General features: G+C 24.8%; 5 protein-coding genes across 7 annotated transcripts in view; 2 read left to right on the top strand and 3 right to left on the bottom strand.

Moving 5' to 3' along the window:
- LOC126895382 (monocarboxylate transporter 2) overlaps nucleotides 1-1942 on the bottom strand; it is a 22433-nt gene extending 20491 nt beyond the window's left edge. The window contains exons 1-2 of the mRNA XM_050667196.1: nucleotides 1787-1942; nucleotides 1666-1715 (exon numbers count right to left, since the gene is read on the bottom strand). The gene's annotated coding sequence lies outside the window, so the exon portion shown is untranslated. The remainder of the gene's footprint in view (nucleotides 1-1665; nucleotides 1716-1786) is intronic.
- The window catches only part of LOC126895387 (uncharacterized), a 13169-nt gene extending 5382 nt beyond the window's left edge, over nucleotides 1-7787 (top strand). Inside the window, exons 3-5 of one of the 3 annotated variants that reach the window (XM_050667204.1) lie at nucleotides 6501-6641; nucleotides 6766-6902; nucleotides 7004-7787. In XM_050667204.1, coding sequence (XP_050523161.1) covers nucleotides 6501-6641; nucleotides 6766-6892 — 268 coding nt within the window. In that variant the 3' untranslated portion in view covers nucleotides 6893-6902; nucleotides 7004-7787. Of the gene's footprint in view, nucleotides 1-6451; nucleotides 6686-6765 lie in introns of those variants that run through there. The other 2 variants (XR_007701641.1, XR_007701642.1) reach the window with 2 other exon arrangements.
- Nucleotides 7788-9586: 1799 nt separating this feature from the next.
- Nucleotides 9587-11279, bottom strand: LOC126895385 (ubiquitin-like protein 7). Its single transcript, XM_050667199.1, has 3 exons — nucleotides 11146-11279; nucleotides 10397-11060; nucleotides 9587-10336 (listed from the first exon to the last, which is right to left on the bottom strand). Exons 2-3 carry the CDS (start codon nucleotides 10955-10957, stop codon nucleotides 9866-9868), a joined length of 1032 nt encoding a protein of 343 aa, XP_050523156.1. The 5' UTR covers nucleotides 10958-11060; nucleotides 11146-11279; the 3' UTR covers nucleotides 9587-9865.
- A 326-nt stretch (nucleotides 11280-11605) lies between these two features.
- Nucleotides 11606-22878, top strand: part of LOC126895377 (DNA mismatch repair protein Msh2) — a 14788-nt gene continuing 3515 nt past the window's right edge. The window contains exons 1-5 of the mRNA XM_050667186.1: nucleotides 11606-11796; nucleotides 12216-12265; nucleotides 22321-22444; nucleotides 22508-22641; nucleotides 22702-22815. Coding sequence (XP_050523143.1) covers nucleotides 11763-11796; nucleotides 12216-12265; nucleotides 22321-22444; nucleotides 22508-22641; nucleotides 22702-22815 — 456 coding nt within the window. The 5' untranslated portion in view covers nucleotides 11606-11762. The remainder of the gene's footprint in view (nucleotides 11797-12215; nucleotides 12266-22320; nucleotides 22445-22507; nucleotides 22642-22701; nucleotides 22816-22878) is intronic.
- Nucleotides 13660-16988, bottom strand: LOC126895379 (uncharacterized). Its single transcript, XM_050667188.1, has 2 exons — nucleotides 16798-16988; nucleotides 13660-16734 (listed from the first exon to the last, which is right to left on the bottom strand). The coding sequence occupies exons 1-2, from the start codon at nucleotides 16813-16815 to the stop codon at nucleotides 14110-14112; spliced, it is 2643 nt and encodes an 880-aa protein (XP_050523145.1). The 5' UTR covers nucleotides 16816-16988; the 3' UTR covers nucleotides 13660-14109.

Here is a 22878-nt window from a genome sequence, read left to right as displayed (position 1 = left end):
TAAAAAAGAATTATACTGATATGTTCATTTTTGAAAAAGTTAGAGCATTATTAAGTTAAAAATATAAAAAAAAATTATTTTACAAAAATCGTAATTTTTTATTAACTTTGATGTCAACTTTCACCACGAAGACAAGTCCAGAGGTCAAATTTTTTTTTTTCAAATTAAAGTATATTACATTAGCTTTAATTTAAGATATATATAAAAGTGTCAGACCTTCCGGAACATTTTCAAAAGTTAAGTTGAAAAAGTTGTCATTTTAAACCCCCCCCTGTGGGCAATAAAAAGGTCAAATTTACAAAAAAAATATACCAAATGATAGTTAAAGACATCAAGCATCTATAAAAAAAAAAATTATATTCATATGTTCATTTTTGAAAAAGTTACGGCAGTTTTTAGTAAAAAAAATTGAAAAAATTTCGAAAATTAGCGATTTTTAAATTTGTAATTTTTTTGNGAGGGACTTTTTTTCAATTTTGAAGGGTAATGTCTTCGACTAGATACGATTTGTGATCTTTTGACGTATCGTTGAAAGAAATCCGTTCGGTGAGAAGGTAGCTTCGCATCGAAGCTAAAACTAATGAACGACTCAAATTTTGTGTTAACTTTGTCAAAAGACAAAACTTAAGCATAGCACTTGTATCCTAAATATCCCAATAATACTATATGAAACAACCATAAATTATTCAAAAAATTGAAATTTCGTTCAAAAATAATATTTAGTTATTTAATGAATATCAACTTCATACTAAGTTTAATTACTATAATAAGTATTTATCCATGTATTATACTTATAAATCAAAAGACTACTAATCAGTATTTAAATAACAAAATAGTAGTTGATGTTACTTTTGAAATAATCCACTAATTTCATAAAATTAAACACTATCAATAAATTTAAATCGAAACATTATTAATGGTAGTGATTTTAAACACTGTTAAATATCATTTATATTAGTCCCAACTATGCCACGTACACACTGTGCCGCTACTCCACTGTGCTACCGTTTATTTAACTTAAAACTTCCATAAGTTTTTGAAAAATTAATGAATCAAAATAAAGTTTTTATATAAATACCTTAGGTATTTCACTTCTATTTTATATGCTTTTTTTGGTAATCTGACTCTATTATTATCTTCACCTTGATTTTTATAATAGTAACATTTATTAGCTATCAACTATAATTGTCCTAATTGTGCCGCATCCCTACTATGCTGATTTTTTTTACGGATAATATGTAATATGGCAAAAAATTTTAACCCGTTAAATTTGAACACATTTTTTCCTTTTAACCCTTTGAAGCTCAATCATGCCTGACTTAGAACTACAATTTATTCTTTCAACGTATCGAGATTTTCAATAAATTATAAATGAGCACTTCTTATATTGTTAAATAATATGTTATTAACAAAAGTAATGAAAATATAGATTTCGTTTATTCAACCTGATTAGTAGCAGTTATAACTGACTTCTTTGAGAGGAGCCAAAATGAGCAAAAAAAATTTTAGTAAGTAATAAGTTTATCTAAGACTACAGTAGTATAGTCTTATATATTCTAGTCCATAGATATATTGAATAAGGCGACGATGTAAACCTAATTTTTTTTTACATATTTTGCTTGTATCACAATTAACGAAAGTCAACGCTTTTTATAAAGCACTTACCAAAAGGAAGGACGATCCACTTAGTGTCAACCATAGAATTGCCACTGTATCTTATAATGCAAAATAAATAAAATAAAAACAAATGCATGCAATTAATATAATAAAAACACTAGTAGCTTACATTTCAATATTTTTTCGTTTATTATAGTAACATTACATATTGGTAGATTATTACTTACTAAACAAATAAAAAATAAAAATAATAAACCGCATTGGTAAAATTGTGAAAGTGCATAATTGAAGAAGAAAAAAATAAATACACGCAAAAAGTATATTAATCAACAGTAGAATTCTTAATTGTTATTGAATTGTTATCAATAAATATTATTAATTTTTTATATCTTTGATAGCCATCGAGTAAACGAATTACATAGGGTCATCATATTAGATTATGTTAGACTAGGGCAAACTTTTAAACATTTTTCAAAACTGTTTGCTTCATTTGTAATTTATCACCCATAATAAAACTACTTGGCTAATTTAAAAAAAAACCAAAAACATTTTCAATGAATGGCTTTTAAATTTTATTTTACAATTTAAACATATATAAAATGTATTTTTGACGTTTTTGATCGTTTGTAGAATTTTAACATATTTATTTCATATTAATCTCACATTAACTTTAAAATTTAATTTTAATATATAAAGTTACCAAAATATAAAATATTTATAATGGAAATTGTACAAAAATATCAATAAAAGCGTGTATCAATAGGAAAACTATCTGCCTAATCTCTCCCATTTAATCGACATCGATTGTTGTAAACAAACTGACAAAATGCTTAATTTTTAACCTTTTCAAACATTGTTTTTCTTCTGCGATCATCAGCTTAGTCGACTGTTTCAATGACATCTTTAGATATTTGACTCTTAATTAATCATTGTTTTAATCATTGAACTACATATACTTAAAAATAAATATAATGCGATACGGGTACGCTAAGATTAATGTAAGCAATTTTACTTAGTCAATATACACTTATGGTATAGTTATAAAATATACTCGTGTAATGATAACCATGTCACAATTACATTAATATATACATAAACTACATGCATGTATCAAAAATATTGTTAATAAATAGCGGCGTATAGGAACAACATAATCAATGTTGTTCACACCACGTTTTATTCAAAACGGTAAATTATTTATACATATTTTAGTTCAAATATGTAAAATTGATCTGAGCTTTTATTTATTACAACCAGGTGCGTAACGAAGGGAGTAGGATGAGGGTTATTCCCCTCCCATTAATTAGCCACCACTCAAAATAATATGGAAGCTAAATTTAGTAGATTTCAGTTAAATTTTTATCAGTATAATTTTATTATCTAAACCAGTTTGTTTTTTTCATTGATCTCTCTACGTTATTGTATGATTGTACTTATAATTAATAGACAATAATATGTATAAATAAAACTGTATATTATACACACATATTATAGATATTGTTATTATATATAATAGATATTATTTATCTATTTTATCAACATAAAATAGATAAATAATTATCACAACCTATATAAAAATCGAGTATCTTAAACCATGAAACCATATTGCCATATTCATAGACGTAATATATAACAGTTACTATATCTATGACCATATTCATATTATCCATTGAAGACAAATAATGAATTATATAATGCTGTTTGTTATTTATTTTACATACAAAAATATAAAAAGACTTATTTTATATTTTAGTCTTTTAAACATGATATTCAGGGTAGTATTTACTAACCCAATTTCTTAAATAATAAACACACTCGAAAAAATCTGATGACTTAAAAGGTCATAAGAGTAACATATTTTAATACTAACCCTAACCCCCTCCCTAAATTTTTCTGGACACGCTACTGATTAGTTTTGATTAATGACCTTGATTCCTGAATTACAATATCATAATTATATGTATAATAACATTATTCTAAACAGACTTATAGCCGATTAATTTAGAAACTCCACGTTAATGCTGCTAAAATCACAAAATGAAATTGTGTATAAATATAATATTACCAGTGACATGGTAAAATTATTGAGCATAAAAATATTGATATTAAAGTTTTTCAAACAAAATATTTTATCTAATACTTTTGAGAATTGGTCAACAATATAAATATAAATAAATATTTAATAAAGCATATTGGATGAAACAATTAAAATGCATACAATTGTGTTATTAAAAATCTATTAAATATTTAATATTTTAAATTATTTAAAATTGGAAATGGCATTACCGGTTAATGAATTGCTGGTTATCCACTGACTCATTGTATCAGTAATTGTATTTAAAGATGACGTACGAACAATTATCAAATCAAGAGTATTGATATTAATAAACAGTGAACGTAAATCTTTATATTAAATGCCAATTACCTTATTAAATATGTTAAAATTTATTTATGCATTCATATTCTGAATAATATGCCAAATGTTGAACTATAAAATCAAAGTATTTTTTTCTACTGAAAATAAAATTATTTTACATTAAAAAAAAAAGAATTGTTTTGTTAATTAATTTACTATAATGCAATTTTTAGAAAATGTTATCCTGTTATATTATTTATTATAATAGTTCTGTCATGTAAATATGTGTGATTTTTTTATTAAATCAATAATATTTTGAATTACATTTTTTTGAGTTTTTTTTTAAATTTTGTGCTTAGTATTATTTAGTTAATTAAAATTTATTACAATATACATATCACACCCCTAGATCTAAACTGTTGTAACTCAAAAAACCTCTTTTTTCACAATTCAAGAAAAACTGATATGAAACTTGCATGCTGTCATTCAAGTAAACTGTCTTCTAGCGCTTTTTATTAGAAACCAAACAAGATATAGTTACTACGGTTTTATTCTCATGTAGGTAATAGAATCAGAAATCCTAAAATGAACATTATCTCAAAAATCGCATTTTTGAGTTACAACAGTTTAGATCTAGGGGTGCGATATCATGCATCTAATTTATTTTGCATAATAAAAAAATAAGAACTTGGTACAGTGGGGTCACAGTATAGTTGGGAAAAGTATAGATGTCATACATTGATTAATATTACTATTATAAAAAATTATTCAATGTAAATCTATAAATAGTGTTTAATTTTTAGAATAAACTGTTGGATTATTTAAAAAGCAACACCAACTCCTAATTACTTTACTATTTGTCATTTTCTGATTTCAAGTTTCATGATTTATAAGTATAGTACATGAATAAATACTTTTTATGGTAGTTCAATTTAGTATGAAATTGATAGTTAATAATTTAATATTGTAATTTTTACAGCGAAATTATAAAAAGTTATTAAGTAGTTTTATATTTTGTTATCTTTATAGTAATCGTATATCTAAAATATAAATATGAATTAATTAAAAGAAAATAAAAGTCAGTTAACGTTCTTAATTCGATTATTAAGTTAGTTTATTATTTCAGTCATGAAATTGAAATTGTAATTTTTTAAAAACCATTGATAGTTATAACATTTTTTTGTAAAGGCATACAACTCCCTTTAAATATACTTATTGGATTGACATTAAAAACAGCAATAATTCTCGCTGAAATGATTTATGACTAACTCTTAAATTTTTTTATTATTATTTATAAAATTATTTTTGCAAAAAGAGTGTAATTACATATATTCTAACTATATGACTTGACCATTTGACCAATAACGTAGACATAAATATTTGAAGAAAAAAAATTGAAATAGAAAATTGTAGCATAAAATAATGTTTTTTAACTTCGGCGCCCATTTGCACATAAAAATTAATGTGTTTGGGTATTTTTTTTTAACTTGTAGTATGTAACCTAAGCTTTCATAAAACACGTTTTAAAACACGAAATATTCCCGGATCATAATCAAAAGTGAAGTTGAATATATTCTACACTTTATACGTATGTATCAAGATTTGAATCCTCGTATAAGACGAAAGTATTCGATTTAAAAAAAAATATTTCGAATGAAAAGAATTGTATTCATTCATATATTTTTCAAAAATTTATAGTAATTCAAAGTTGAATATATAAATTCGAACATTTTAACATGTTTTTTAACTACAGCAAACATTTGCATATAGAACGTTATGAAATCGTTATTTTAAACCACCCCTATGAGATTTTCAAAAAAAAAAAAAATAATAAATAAATACCAAGGTATTATTAATAACTTAACTTTGTTATAATCATAACTTTGTTTTGATTTATTAGTTTTTCAAAAAGTTATGATAGTCTTAAGTAAGAAAGGATAAAAAAATGATGAAATTTACCAATTTAAAAAAAAAAATGTTTTTGGGGAATTTTCCCCATTAATAGGAACTAAGGAAATTTTAGAGGGTTATGTCTTTAACTAGTTATGATTTGTTGTCTTTTGATAAATGTTAAGTAAAATCCAAAGAAAATAACTTCTATACATATTTAAATAAATTGTGATTGATGTAGTGAACTTCTTTTTATATATTTAGCGGTAGCTGTAGCCAAATACTTTAAAAGAAGCGTTTTCCACTCATTGTAAATCATTGAAAAATGTTTTTAAGCGCGCGTTAAAGAAATAAAATATATTTATGACGTATGTCGATTAAAAAGTAACACTTGAATATTTTTTTTCCAATAAGAGATGATCATTAAGAATTCTCATGTAATAACAATAGACAACTTCAAAATACTTAATGTTCTTAATATTTTTAAATAATTTACTTGAGCTCGAGCCAAAAGAAATCAATGAAGTGGGGTAATCTAGTTAGGTTTAATTTTGTCGAGAGTCTAGATTTAATATTGTGGCAAATGCTTAAACTAACAAGTAGAATACTAAGTATTTTCAACTACTTATGTGTGTAGTGTCATGGACGAGCTGCAGTGCTTGGCGCCTCAGTTATGCATCCGTTGCAAGTCATGTTGTCATATTGTTACTAATGCCAACGCTTGCACATGTCTTAATGAGAAGGATTGTCCACATAACAAAAAGAAACTAAAAAAAAAGTTAGTACACGTATAAATTGTGTATTACATCAGTCATATTCTATGTAATAAAAACAGTTCAAATTTTACAAAAAAAACTTTATTTATCATAAACATTAAGTTGTTTACAATATTATATGGTTAGAATAGGTACGACAATTATTGATGATCAAGTTTACACAAAAAGGAATATTGAATCTGATGACGAGTCTAGTGATGATATTTCTAGTTCTTCAAGCAGTACATCAAGTAGCTCGTTAGAATCTTCATAGTAAATTACTGGTAAATACAATTAATTTAGGAATACATTTTTTTATGACTTATAAATAACATATAATACATTTAAGTTGTACATTGTTGTTAACTGGAATTTTCGTTTATAGAAGATTTAGAACTACTGCTGCTGCTGCTGCTGCTGCTACTACTACTGTCGGAACTGCTACTCGAACTACTGCCACTGCTACTGCTACTATTACTGCTAGTACTAGAGCTACCACTGCTATCACTGCTGTCAGAATCTGACGAAGAAGATGAACTGCTATCATCTGTTTTCTTCTTTCGTTTGGGGTTTTTAGATTTGTCTTTAGTAACTCTAAACAAAATGTAGTAAAAAATCAACACTATACAAATAAAATTTAATATAATAATAATTAAAAAAAAATTTATTGATTACAAATATCATGATAGGTTTAAAATAAATTTACAAATAATCGTTTGTACTATCGATCTAGTACAAAATATATACATATATACTATAAAATACTTGAAACTCACTTAGATAAGATTTTATCTGCTGGTCTGTCCTTGTTTAAATTTCTTTTCAATAAAGTCGTACGAGTTGGGCGATCAACAAGTTTTCTTTTCCCTTTACATTCATAAGTCCAGTGGCCTAATTCAAGACATTTTTGACAGCGTACACCTTGTGGTGGCACATAGGTCCTATAATAAAGTTTTTCTGAGGGTAATTAATATGCTTAAATTAAATAATTTGCATTATCCTAGATACAAACTCACGGTTTCTTTTTATTTAAAATAGGCATTATGGACTCGGATGGTAATTTGTACTACGCAACACCTATAGATAGCAAACAAAATTTACAGAAATAAATTTGTAAAAATATAAAGAATCAATTATAAAATGTAATTAATAAAATAATAGTCTTTTAACATTATGATTTTGTTATTAAGGCATAAAGAAAGTTAAACTAATGTTTTACTTATGACAATGTTCCATAACTTAAGTCTTCAAATAAATACATTAGAAAAAAAAAAATTGTAAAAATATTTTCAACTTATCTCATTTTTACTTAAAATGTAGTTTTAGTATGACTAATGGATGGACTGCGCCAATTTAATTTTTTTGATACGTTGTTAAATTTGATTTTACTTAAAAAATTGGATAAATAACGAATAAAATTGCTTAAAATTGTCATTTAAGAAAGTGGCTTACTCTACTAAGTATGAAGGGGAAGGAATTTGTTTAATTTTTACTTTTGTTCTCAAATACGTATTTTCAGCATACACTTAAACACAGAATTAAAGTTACAATAGTGTAACTAGAGGCATTAATCCAGAAGGAAGACTTTAGCTTCCCAAATAGAATTACTAGAATATTAATAAAAATAATAATTTTGAAAAAATAATTTTTTTGTCTAAGCTCTTAAAAAAATTGATCCATGTTTGTTACCCGAACCGTATGTCAAATTTTACTACCTGATACTGACTTTACTTTCGGAAATAATTGATTGAAAATAATTAATTTTATAAACATTTTCAATAACATAAACTTTAATTCTATTAACTTGAAGACATGTAAAGAGTTGGTTGAAAATGAAATAAGAACAACTTTTTACACTTTTAAAATTTAAAACGTAACATAGCTAATTTTAATAAGAAGATAATGTATAAGCATTATGACATAAAAATATTAAGTGCTAAGCACCCTAATCTAGGCCACGATCAATGAATGTTTAACAAAATTAGAAATACAAGATATAATTGTTTTGTATTAAAGGAATATATCATCCTAGATCGCCACTTTCTTAATAATTAACTAATTTCGACATTTAGTTACTTAAATATTTAAAAAAATATGTAAATAACCAGGAAATGTTAGCTTTACTAACTTTAATCAGTAATGTAGAAAATTAAATCAGTAAATATCTTAGTCATAAAATTACATTCGATACAATAATTATTAAAATATAATAACTTATAATAATTAATTGTATAGTTAAGTTAAAAAAATGATGTTTTGCAAAGAATATATAACAAATATAACATGAACATAGCGTGAAAGTTGTTGAGGGTTAATCCTAAATTCGATTTCATAAATATGGATAAAATATCTAATAGAAAGCTTCTTTTACAAATTGCTCTAATTCTCCTGTTTACCTACAAAAAATTTAATTAATTTATAAGAACTACTAATGTTTCTATGGAGTCTGAAAACTTAATAGCCACTATGCAAACTGTACTATCGGTAATAATTATTTGTTATAGTAAAATCATGAGCCTAATATGTTTAAGAGATAGACTAATATATTTCATATATATTAAGTACATAATCTGATCAGTAACTAATAACGTCTTTGTATATTTGAATTCTCATAAAGGAATTATATTACAAAATATTTAAGTTATTCAATTAAGTTGTTAATAGAACTTAGTTTTTACTCCAAGTTATATTAATTTTTTTTTAAACATCAATAATTACTCACAATTTAATTATGTGAATGTAGTTCAATAAATTGGACTAATTATTCACTGAAATATAATATCTAAAAAATGGAAATTTTTGAAAGATTTTAAACAAAGTTAAAAATATTAAAAATAGTATTTTTATGAAACAGCGCCAATAATAGTGCAATCTTCTTCTGGAAACAATTGATATCTATTTTTATATTATAATCTTTGGTATAATAGAAATTTGTTGTAATTGTAAATTATATTTAAAATATTATTTCATACACAATAAAAAGAAATGTTTTTGTCTTATGTTGCTAACATAAAAGTTTTTACAGGTAAAATAATTTGTTAAATATACATTTTAACAAAAATTATGTTAGACATCTTTTAAAAGTATTTCATTAATATTAATGCAAACTTATTATTTAGTTATTTTGCATAAATTTGTAGATTTAAAAGTAAATACTACTAATTAAAACAAATACAAAAAGCTTAATGTCTTAATATACATTAAAAGTGAGCTAGTAGTAAAGATTCAATAATTTCTATACAATTTATTAATCATCACTCATAAAACCACTTAATACTAGTTCTATTGCAGCACCTAAGGATCCATTACTAACACGTAATGCTTCAATATTAATGGCATCATTAGTTAGACCCATATCCCTCATTTTTTGAAGTTGAGACTGTAAGCTGGCATTTTCAGCTAGGACATTTTGCGTATTACCAACAACTGGTTGATTTTGTAAATCGCCAATAGCTGATTGCAACATATCTCTTGTTATTCCTGTTGAGGTACTAGCTATATTACTACTAGATTGAGGTTGATTCTGCTGTTGAGATGTAGCATTTGCTATAGCAGATGCTAATTGAGCAGCTGTTATTGTACCAAAAGATGAATTTCGGGATATTGGATGACTTCTTGACTCAGGTGATGAGTCATTCAAATCATCCATATCGTCATCACTTATATTGTTTAATAGAGAAGATGAGTTTCCTATTAATGATGCTGGTGTATGATTGTTCTATTAAAAGAAAATCATCTGAATTAATATTCTTAAAAAATCATTTTTTATAACATTTACCTGTAACGCTTCTTCATGCACAGCTGCAGCAATATGTTGAGCAGCTTCAGCTAAGGCTGGATGATTCTCAGCAATTTTTTTTACAATCTCAAGATCACCAAGCTTTACTAAGAGCTCTGAATGTTGTAATAAAGTAATTGCAACTGGATCACGACTCAGGCCAGGTGTTGTCATAATAATATTTGAAATTACTTCTGGTTTATTTAGTTTTAATAAAGCATTTCTATATGATGAGTTTAATGAAAGAGAACGGAAGGCAACTCCTAATTTTAATAATTCAACTTCAGAAAGAGTTTTAGGAGTAATTGGCGTTTCATGTTTCATTTTTTTGAATACATGCACAGTAACACCATTCATTACACCATAACCACCAATTGTTTCAGAATCTTCCATTACATTGCCACAATAAACAACTTCAAAATTATCAATACTCAAGTCTTTATCTAATTTAGAAATTTTTTGTTTCAAAACATGTACAGGATCTTCTAATTCAATATAAACCTGTGAATTGCAAAGAGTCTCTGTACCCATACGCAGTTTTATTCTCACTTGGGTAGACATTTTTGTTTCCAGATAAAATTATAAAATTGGCGCTATTTCTTATTAAGTAATACCAGAATACAGAATTTCAATTGTATTATAATTATTTTTAGATTTGCAATACCTAATTTTAAAATTATATTTAATAAGTATCAATAATAGAATCTTTAAATATATACATATATATGTTTTTAAAACAGAATAGTTACCTGGTACTTAAATAAATAAAGTTGTCACTAACCTAGATTAATTTTTCAAAATTATTTCAATAATTAAATAGTAGTAAATAACGAAATAATACTAAAAAACCAACCAATTGATTAAAACAAAAGTTAAATCGTCATTAACATTTTTGGTTAGACAATGATATCACAAATTGTTGATGCTGTCTTATCATTTGAACAAATTGCTGTTTTCAGCTACCAATATAAATTAATAACAATAATATTAGTTTACCTTGGTAATAAAATTATTTTTATGAATTACAGACTAATTTTTGTGACCAAAATTATATAGATTTACTGTATATAAATCTGTATTTAACCATAGATTAAATACATATAAACATATTAATTAGTTAATATCTGAATAGTCAATAGTTAATAAGTACAATGTAGTTGTATCTATGACAATAATACTTTTCTACCATGGTCCTTGAATGATTTATATGAGATAAAATATCCGATTTTGGCGGTTCAATTAAGTTGTTCATCTGTGAATCAAATTGTCACTAAAAATTAGTTGTTGATGTTATGTGAATAATATATAGAAACCTCTATTTAATTTGAACTATTTTTTCATATAAAAATTTAAGTAATTTTCAAGCATGGCTGTTAAACCAGTTAATCACTTAAATTTAGGTATATATACGTGTGTGTAAATTTCTCTTAAATATCATAAGAATAATCCAAAAGGTTGAGATTTTATTGATCAGATACTGATAATATTGGAATTTATGCTAAATCAGTTCAAATTTATGATAAAATTAATTTAATTTATTTTCTTCTTCAATTTAGTTAAAATATACTCAGATTATTATTGATTTTATAAAATATTACAATGTTAAGAAAGTTACTATATTCAAAAAATTATTCTAAAATTTTTACATCAGCTCTCATCAGTGATATTTAATGGTGACACATATCCATTTCAGATTTATTCTTTAATATGTTTTTATATAATTTATCAAATTTTATTTAACATTATAATAATTGCTAATAATACTAAATACATTTGCATTAAATGTAGCTTAAGTAATTTATTTTCTGTTGTATTTTAGATCCTGAGCAACAAAAAAGTTTTGTTTTGTTTTATAAATCATTACCAGAAGTAAGTAGAAGTTTGTTCTTATTTTGTTATTTTAAAACTATTATAACTTTTTTAAAATACACCAATCGATGGAATTTTAATAAAATATACTTGATATAAAAAGCTTTCTTTTGTATTTTATGTTAATTCAGATTAAAACTTAAATACAGGTAGAATTTAAACAAGATCACCTACATAATCAAAATTTTTTCTATTTATTTAAAATTTTTTTTAAATACTTGCTTGGCATATAAAAGCTATATTGACCAAATAGTAATAGTACTATTAGCTCAATTTTTGTAATTTTCTAGGATTATTAAAAAATTTATTTTTTTTAAAATCATACAAATTATTATATTTTTTTGGTAAAATCACCATTAACAACTATACAAGAATTCATATTGTACCCTAATAAGTCATTAAATATTTTTTAGCTTTGATGTGAAGCTGAGAACATATTAATTTTGTGATGTGTTTTTTGTCTGTTGCCACTTTTAATCAGCTCTCACTAGGCCAATTCCTTTCAACAATATGTCTAAAAATTACAAATCTTATCTTATTGAAAACATTGCCCTTAAAAATTGCAAAAATTTCCCTCGTTCCTTGTAAATGGAAAAAATCCCAAAAAAATTACAATTTTTAAAATTGGTAAATTTTTTTTTTTTTTAAAGTTCCATAACTTTTTCAAAAATGAACGTACCAAAATAATTTATTTTTATTTAAAAATCTTTGGTATTTTCCTTTTATTTGATATAAATGTTTTGAAAAGCTAACCCTTTACTTACCCACTGGAGAAGATTCAAAATAATTACTTTTTCACAAAAATCAATTTTTTCAACTTAACATTTGAAAATTTTCTGAAAGTATTGCGTTTTTTAAACATAAATTAAATTAAAGCTTATGTTACTTACTATAAATTTTCCAGATGACTTATCATCTATGTGTAATGTTTGCCATAGTTAAAAACATGTTATTTTTGTGTTAAAATTTTGGATTTCATATTTTAAACTTTAAATTGTTTTAACTTTTTAAAAATTGTATAGATCAACACAAATTTTTGATTCTAAATATTTTATATATACCCCTTTTATCCAATATACTTTTTTTTTAATTCGGACAAATTCCCGTTATACAGGGGTATTCAAACCTTGAAACATGCGTTTAAAAAGTAGAACTTCTTCAATTTAATTTTGGAAAATATTTGGGGAATACTACGTAAAGCTTATGTTACATACTATAAANAAAAAGTAGAACTTCTTCAATTTAATTTTGGAAAATATTTGGGGAATACTACGTAAAGCTTATGTTACATACTATAAATTAAAAAAAAAATTATCCCGATGTACTATTAGAGTTTGGTAAACAATATCAAATTGAAGCCTTTTAAGAAAACTTTACAGTTAAAAAAAGAAAAATTGTTATATAGGCTATAGCCTATAAAATTATATTTTGATAATCATAGGTAACACTTAAAAAAATAGTATTTTTTTGTACAATAATAATGTTTATTTCTATCAAATCAAAAGTTTTATGTATTTTTCTAGTATTTTTATAAAATACTAGAAAAATTATGAATATAAAATATGTACATAACACAAATTAACTTATAATTATTTTTATTCACAAATTTAATGTCTGCATAAATTATTATAGTTTATAAATTATTTATCAAAACCTTTAAAAAATTATTAAACAAATATTCATAAAATTAAATTATCTTATGCTTAGAATAGTTTTTAAATAAATAATAAATAAATAAATAATTTTTTTAAATTTCAATGTTATATTACCTTTAATAAATAATTAAAATATTATTTAGAATTATTTAATACTAATAACTTAAAATTAGTGAATATTTAAAAGTTCTAACAATCTACTGATTTTTCACTTTTTGTATAAGAACTGGAAGCAAAAGATTGCACATGTTTTCCTGGAATATATTCTGATTGAGGTTCTAAATATTGTTCATTTTCTTTTAATTTTTTTTGGAAATAAGACTCTTTTTCTTCTTTTATTATTGGCATACTTTTTAAACTATGTGCTAACCCTACTTGAATATTATCTTTTTTTAAATTTGACAAACTATGGACTCCATTAATTTCTTGTTCTAACTTATTTAAGCTACCAAACACTTTATTATAGTTACCATTTAATGATTGATCATTTCCTGATGATGATTTTTCTGCATATGATGAATAACTAGAAGATTGATGTCCTAGATTTTGCCCAGGTAATTTTTGTAGTGGCTGATTGTTCTCAACAACTGATGAAAAATCAATAGTTTCTTGTCCCAAAGCTTGATTTTCTACTAATGATTGTCCGTGAGTTGACTGATGGCTATGTACTTCAGCATTACTCTGGTAGTGTGGTACATTTAGATCAATATTTTTTTCAACTACACGCTGACCTTCAACTATTTTTATCATCTCTTTACCATTGTAATTAATTGGAGATGTTAATTTACCATTGTATGTATTTTTATCTAATGTGCCTATGTCAAGTATGTGTGTTCCGCCATTTTTCGTTGTAAAAATTCCTCCTATATCTTGAGTTTGTTGTCCACTGAATTCTTGATTACCTTTACTTAGTGTATTAAAATGTGATTGTGAATTAGCATTTGATATATCAGAACCTGATATGTCTATTGATTTTTGACCTCTTGAGTCATGGTTTTCTGAATAAAATGATTCAATTTTTTCGGCTTGTTGACCAACAATTTGCTTATTATAGTTTGAATTATGATTAATATCTACTATTTGTTGACCAGCTGTGTTGTGACCTAAGTTTGTTATGTCAATAGATTGTTGGCCAAATTGAGACACAGGTTTGGCAATATTATCAATTAAAACACTTTGTTGGCCATATTCTTGGTTATAATTTGAATTTTTGTTAATTTCAACTTGTTGCTGACCAGCTGTATGATGGTTTGTATTTGATATATCAATGGATTGTTGACCGACTTGAGTGTGTGGTTGATAGAAATGATCAATAGAGACAGTCTGTTGACCATATCCTTGATTCAAATTTGAATTTTTGTTAATTTCAACTTGTTGCTGACCAGCTGTATGATGGTTTGTATTTGATATATCAATGGATTGTTGACCGACTTGAGTGTGTGGTTGATAGAAATGATCAATAGAGACAGTCTGTTGACCATATCCTTGATTCAAATTTGAATTTTTGTTAATTTCAACTTGATGTTGGCCTGCTGTGTTGTGACTTATACTTGATATATCGATGGATTGTTGACCAACTTGAATATTTGGCTTGTAAAATTTTTCTACTGGAACTGTTTGTTGGCCGATTTCTTGATTGAAATTCGAAACTTTATTTATTTCAACTACCTGTTGTCCAAATTGTGATTGAGGTTTATAAACTTGGTTAAATGTTTCTTTTTGTTGATTTAGTGAAAAATTTGGTAAAGTATTTTCAATATTTATTGACTGTTGCCCAAATGAAGTTGGTTCTATGCTATGTGTTATATCTACTGTTTGTTGTCCATGATGTTGATGTGTATTAAATGATTCAAGCTTTTCATATTTATTTCCTGAAGCAGAGTTAGATGATGATGAAATAATAGTTTGTTGTTTAGGGACAAATACAGGTGTTTGGTAATTGCTTCCTTGTTGAACAAAATTGACTTGTTTTTGTCCACTATATTTTGTATCTACAATTGCTTGTCCGGTTTCATCACAAACAGGCTGATCTACACATAAATTTGTAGAAGTGATTGGTTTAGTATTTATAAAAGAATTGTATCCACTCATTTGTTTATCTAAAGATGAATTTTCAATAATTGTCGGTTTTAAAATGCTAGGTTGAGACCCAATTACACTTGAAGAAGAATATTCTTTTTTGAAACTCTTTGAATAACCATTTGGAAGTTGTTTGTTTTCTTCAAATTCTACTACGTGTGAATTCTGCCCATTTTCATTATTAAATAGTTCTTTTTTTACTTGAGTGACCAGATTTCCGTTTTGATCTTTGAATGTTGTTATAATTCCTGGTAAATTCTTCACACCTTGGTCTATTATCGATTTTAAATTCGAATTAATTCCTGTATATCCTGAATTTGCGGAAATAAGTGTTTCGTGATGTCCATGCTCAAATCCGCTACATAATTTTCCACAATTTAACTTATCAAGTTTTAACGAACTATCGAATCCAATTGGATTTTGTCCAAATACCGGTTGAGAACCAGATACACTAGAAGAAGAATATTCTTTTTTAAAACTTTTTGCATACCCATTTGGTAATTGTTTATTTTCTTCAAACTCTATTAAATGCGAATTTTGGCCATTAACATTATTAAATGATTCTTTTTTTACTTGAGTTACAAGATTTCCATTTTGATCTCTGAATGTAGTTGTAACTCCAGGTACATTACTAGAAATAGATGGCACTTGGTAATTTTGTTCAAATTTACTAGACAATATTGGACTCGCGTTAGTAGATAACACAAACCAGGTAAATAAGTATAACTTGCAAATCTAAAAATATAAAAATTAGGTTTACTATGGATTGATCTTTTGTAGAACTTATTAAATAAATACCTTATTAATTATTTGCATTTTAATTTGATTTCTTGTAAAATTGGAAACTGCTCAGTTTGTCTTAATATAGAAATATTCCTCACGAGGTATTTTAACAAGAAAGTTATTTGGCGATGATAAACTTCTGAATGATACACTTTGCGAGCTCGATAATGGTTTATATAATTTTAATCGATTCTATTCACGACAATACATCTATATGATTAGTAAAAACCCAGTAAGTTGCAATTTATCATTTTCATAGAAATGGGTGTATGAATTAATACCTGACCTTATACTGTGAACTTGATCGTTAACCCGATACGCATTCGCTTAAAATGTTTACCTCGTTCTTATAACTACTTGTACATACAAATTATGAACATTGTGTAAATTATTCATTCGCTTTAATATGACGGCTACCAATACTTTTTTTTGTTTACTTTTGAAACAAATTTATTTTACTACAGTTAAACAGTTTAAGTGACGAGTTGCATCAAATTTCATTTACTGTCTCGCCCATCAAGATACTGTTGATTTTTATTTTTGTATTAAATATCAAGATTTTGTTTCAAATATTTGATTTTCAAATAATAATATGTTTTAAATGAAACTTAAATTGTTGAACAAATGAACAGAGTATAAAAATATATTTTGTATATAATAAACTTTTTCTTGATACACATGTTTCAAATTACAAAACTTAATTATTTTATGTATAAGAACTCAATACTATACTAAGAATTTGATTTAAGTGAGTGTACTACATAATTATTAAAAAATTACGCTTTAATTTTCGAAATAATACCCAACACTAGTATGGAAAAGTTTCAATAAAAACAACAGTTTTTAATTTTTAAGGAAGGTCGAAAGTCAGAAATTGCTTATTTTTAAGAGAAGTGAAAAACTTTTTTATATACACTTATAAATTAAAAATGAAAATAAGTTAATAAAAAGATTATTACTATTTAAAACTATTATTAATACCGATAAAAGTAAATTTAATTTCATATCAATTATTAATTCTCAGTCATTTACCAATAGAATTATTTAAAAGAATCGTCGAAATGGCTATTTCATTATATCATATATTCATATATATTGATATTTTATTTTTATGTTCAATATGCTTATTAGTCTAATCTTTTATCTGAGAACTAGGTTCAAATATTAAGATATAAATTTTACTAATTATCACTCGAATTAATATTTTGTTCAATATATCATTAAGTGGTATTGTATTCATATGAACATAAATTATATTTCTTCAATTATAAAATAGCTTTCGACTTTTTAACTGATTTTCCAACAAAAATTTAAAATACATCATTTATGAATTCATTGGATAGTGTTTGGAAAGTTCCATAGTAATTATGCAACTTTTAAAATTAAATAAAGAATAGAACAATTATTGTGTTATTGTTCTTAAATGTGTTGTGTTCAAAGAAAACTCAATCCTGTTTATGTTTCACGCATAAAAAAATAACTTTTTCTTGTTCAAATGTTTAAAAGTTTTAATTAAACTAAATCAAGTATTAAAATCAGTCTTTTGTCGGGATCATAGGTATAATTTTCAAGTTTAACTAATTGTATTGAAAATTCAATTTAAATAGTGATACACTCTATACATATATTATATAATTATTTATAGTTTTATTTTTGTATTTAATTTAAAATTTAAACTTTTGGAAACTTTAGAGTTGGTCCTAATTAAAGACAACTCTAAATTATTTTGTGCTAAGCCATACAAATACTAAAAAATCAATGTTTAAAAAAATGTAAAACTAAGCTTGAAGACTAATAGAAATCATGTCCTAATTAACAAATGTTTGAAAACTATTTCTGGAACATCTATTAAAAATCTTTTAAAATACTAAAAAATAGAAACACGTAAGAGCGAAATAATGTTTATTTCAATTACATAAATCAATTGATATATTTCAGCTGATTTTTTTGGTTCACAAAAATTCTACTCTTGGTGGGATATTTATCGATTTAATAATCTCATTAATTGTTTTACATTATGTTTAAACACGGTGTATTCAAATTTATATAAACTAAGAGAAGCACGCTTTTCGCTTTTTATTTTTAGCTTAACATAGGAGCTCGGAATATGTGTCCATTCTTTGGTCAAGTACTAGGTCCTAAAATTTAATGTGAAAGAGCTATGCATATTAATAGATATTACCTACTATGTAGTATTATATTATTCAAATAGGCATTATTTTTTAATATACAATAGTTTTTTACGATAAAAATTAAATTACAAAAAATTTTTTATTATTTTATGTTTTTTTTGTTATATCTTATCTTGAGATTTGAATTTTAAAACTATTTAATGACTATATTGTAATAAACTTAAATAATAAATGTTATTTACCATCATAACATGATAGATAAATTTAATAATTTTTCAAAAATTAGTTTTCTTGGCTATAGTACCCTTTTAAAAATTTTAGCAGAGAATATTGGGCTTCCAGGAAGTCGAGAAAATTCTCAGTAGTTACCCCAACTATTCACAGAAAAAAGCCTAATCCACCCTGCCCATTGACCAGATGACAATTTTTGGCCCCTTTCAGTCCCAGACCAACATAAAACATATTATAAGTCCTAATCCCGTTATGTTATACCTGACCTATCGGATTTATGAGGATTAATCTAATTTCCATAAAAATACATACTATTTTTTCAATACTGGGTGTACTAAATTTCAATTTAAAAAGGGAAGTTTATGCCACCCAGCTATCTATGATATACATATATTTACTAATGAGGGCCGATTTTGACCCCCAGTCCGCCACTGTCATGATTCACAACTTCCTTTGCGTATTATTTGGGAATATCCTACCTAATAATGATCTTTCAATGATCTTTTTTAAAGTAATTTACCTTGACTGTTTAGCCTTCGGGTTTCTAAAGATGAACATTATTGTTTCTGTATTAATAATTTATTTATTTAACATGAAGTACATAGTACAATTTTTAAAAACACACGTATTATGTATTAAGTGTAACAAAAAGTATACACATTTTATAGTATTGGAATACTAGTCATAATATTAACGACTAGGAAACATGTATTAATTTAATATTAGACATATATTTAAACACGCTAAGAACTATTTCAGTTATTAATGTTAACAAAAAAAAAAAATCCGTTGAGCTTACACATTCAATTTTTCAATACATTTTTAGTAAAATAGTGATTTTACAAAAATCATGTCGTAATTTGATTTCGTACTTATAATTATTCCTAATCTACTATCTGTGTAATTATATTAAAATAATATTAAAAATAATACTGTGAATAATTTTATGTTATTAGTTCAATCTACAAAAACAATTTATGTTGCAATGTTGTAATATTTTGAACGATTCGTATCGAATGGTTAAACTAAATTATGAAATTTTGACCTGTTTGTATTGTGATGTTATCAATATGATAATTCAATATTCGTGAATCTTGAACAACAATTTGTAGAAAAATTTTGTCATGCTCTGTACACATTATATATTGCTTTTAACATTTTGTGGAGCCCAAATTTATATCATTTTATATTAATTAAATATTTATACTAAAATTATTCAATATCATATTAGAAGATATAATTAAATCATTTTTTTTATTTAATTACATCAAAGCAAGCCAATAACTATTTTTTTTTTAATGCTAACAGCTAGTATATAGTGTATGTATTTTTATGTTTAATCAAATTTTTTCTTCTAAAGTCAATATAAGAATTATTTATAATTTATTCATCGTTATCCGATCAAACATTCGTCTGTTTTAACGTGTCAAAGTTAAGTGTTTTTAAATCAAATTTTTATTGTTATTCTACAGTTATCAATTACAAAAGTCATTAATGACTATTAATAGACGCATACTGTTATATTCCATACAAGATTACTCATACATTGTTGAACGATCAGTGTAAAAAAATGTTTTTAATAACTACCACAAATATAATTTATGGTCCATTGAAACAGATTATTGTTGCCTCTAGTATTACAAAAAACCAATTTGGTAATAAATTTCTATTTTAAATCCAAATTCTTAAGCAATTAAAAAAAATATATATGAACGAAATAGTTTCTAAATTTTTTTTTCAATCATATTATCAAAGTAAAAATAAAGGTTCTCTTTAAAAAAAAAATTATGTTAAGGTTTTTTATCACTAAAAGTATAAAAAAAAAAAAAAAAAAAAAAAAAAAAAAAAAAAAAATGTTCTACTGTTACCGAGAAAATGAGTGTCTTTTATCCTAAAATTTAGGATGAATTGATATACGGGATGATTCATTTAGGTCCTAAATGAATCATTCCGTATATCAATTCATATATAATGACGTTAATATCTGTTTGTGTTTCTTAGATCATTTGTTTCTATACATAATTTAATATATGTAAATTAATTACATATTCCATTTGAAATTTTAATCACTTAATCTCTATTTTCAATTTTAAAAATAGAATCATTTAATCAAACTTTCAAACCATTCCTAACAATAAAAAAATACTAAGAGATTAACCACAGTTGTAAAACATACAACTCATGTAAGAAAGAGTAATGTATTAATCGCTAAATAAAATTATTTTTTATCAGCATACGAATTTAAATACGCTAGAAAAAGGGAATTTACACACAGTGTTTACACTGCCAGTGGTGGTTAAATGAGAAGGAATTAAGAGGATAGAACTTCCCATTGACATACCTTATTTGAAAATTTTATATAATTTTCATATTTTATATTTTGGAAACTTAATTAGTAAAAACTATTTATGTAAATACATAAGTCCACAACAATATCCTATTATAGTTAATCCAAATAAAAAAAGGTCTTAGATATGAGATTACAGCGTCCACGGAATTTTTTATGACAAAGTTTTTTCATGACCTTTCATTGCAAAATCATTTGACCGCCACTTTTCAATTCTATAATTAATATTAAATATTTTATTATAATAAATTAGTAAATTTTGAGTGAAGATAAATAAATGTCTAACTATATAGCTCTTTTAAATAAACTAAAGCTATTTCGTTTTAAAATAATGAATTTTAATTATTTCTTTTAATTGTTATAACATTTTATAAATTGATTATAAAATAGATGTGAAATGGCAAAAGTTCATTGTCAAATTTTTAAATAATTGAACTATATTGATACACTTTTATTTATTAGCATTACTATAGACTAAATTTATATTTAATGATAAAATGTTTAGTATTGGTCTTGACCTATTTTCTTTTATTATCTTCATAATTTTATTTTTATATTAATACCTTTTATATAGAATGAAATTATTGTTTACGTTTATGTCTACTTTTTACCAGCCAGCCGAAACTAAATATGAAAAAGATGTTTTACCTTGAAATTAATGTGGTGTAAAAAATGTGAAATTAATTTGGAGTGGGTGGCATGGAGGGGAGTAATCCCTAAAATGGCTTCTTTACAATTTTATTACTAAATTTTTTTTTTAAGGACACTGTAAAAATCCCCTTTGATTTTGTTCTGTTTGCTTTAGTTATGATTTAATTTATGTTTTAGAAACCATTAACAACTGTACGTTTTTTCAACCGTCAAGATTATTACACCGTACATGGTCAAGATGCAGTGTTTGCTGCAAAAGACTTTTACAAAACAAATCACTTAATAAAAATTATTGGATCTGGTATACCAATTAATATCTGTTATTATTACTTGTATCTAAATTTATTAAAAAAAAAATTTTTAGATGGTGATACATTGGAATCATTAATATTTAATAAAGCTAATTTTGAAGCTTATATTAAGCAATTATTATTGATAAACCATTATCGTGTAGAAATATTCATCAATAAAGGAGGAAAATGGACAATAGAATTTAAGGTTTGATTTTAATAATTATAACCTAACCCAACACAATACTGAATATTATCAATATTTTAGGGGTCTCCTGGAAATTTAACCCAATTTGAAGATCTTTTGTTTGCTAATGTAGAACAAATAGAAGCTAATACAGTAATAGCTTTAAAATTAGGTCCAGATTTTAGAAACAATAAGGTTTATATATACCTTTATAATTTTTTAATTAGTATTGCAATGTTTTTTTTTTTTTTTATTTTT

This window comes from Daktulosphaira vitifoliae, unplaced genomic scaffold, assembly GCF_025091365.1.
Source record: "Daktulosphaira vitifoliae isolate Bord-2020 unplaced genomic scaffold, ASM2509136v1 Scaffold_1, whole genome shotgun sequence".
NCBI lineage: Eukaryota > Metazoa > Arthropoda > Insecta > Hemiptera > Phylloxeridae > Daktulosphaira > Daktulosphaira vitifoliae.
This window is presented reverse-complemented; position numbering and strand designations above follow the sequence as displayed.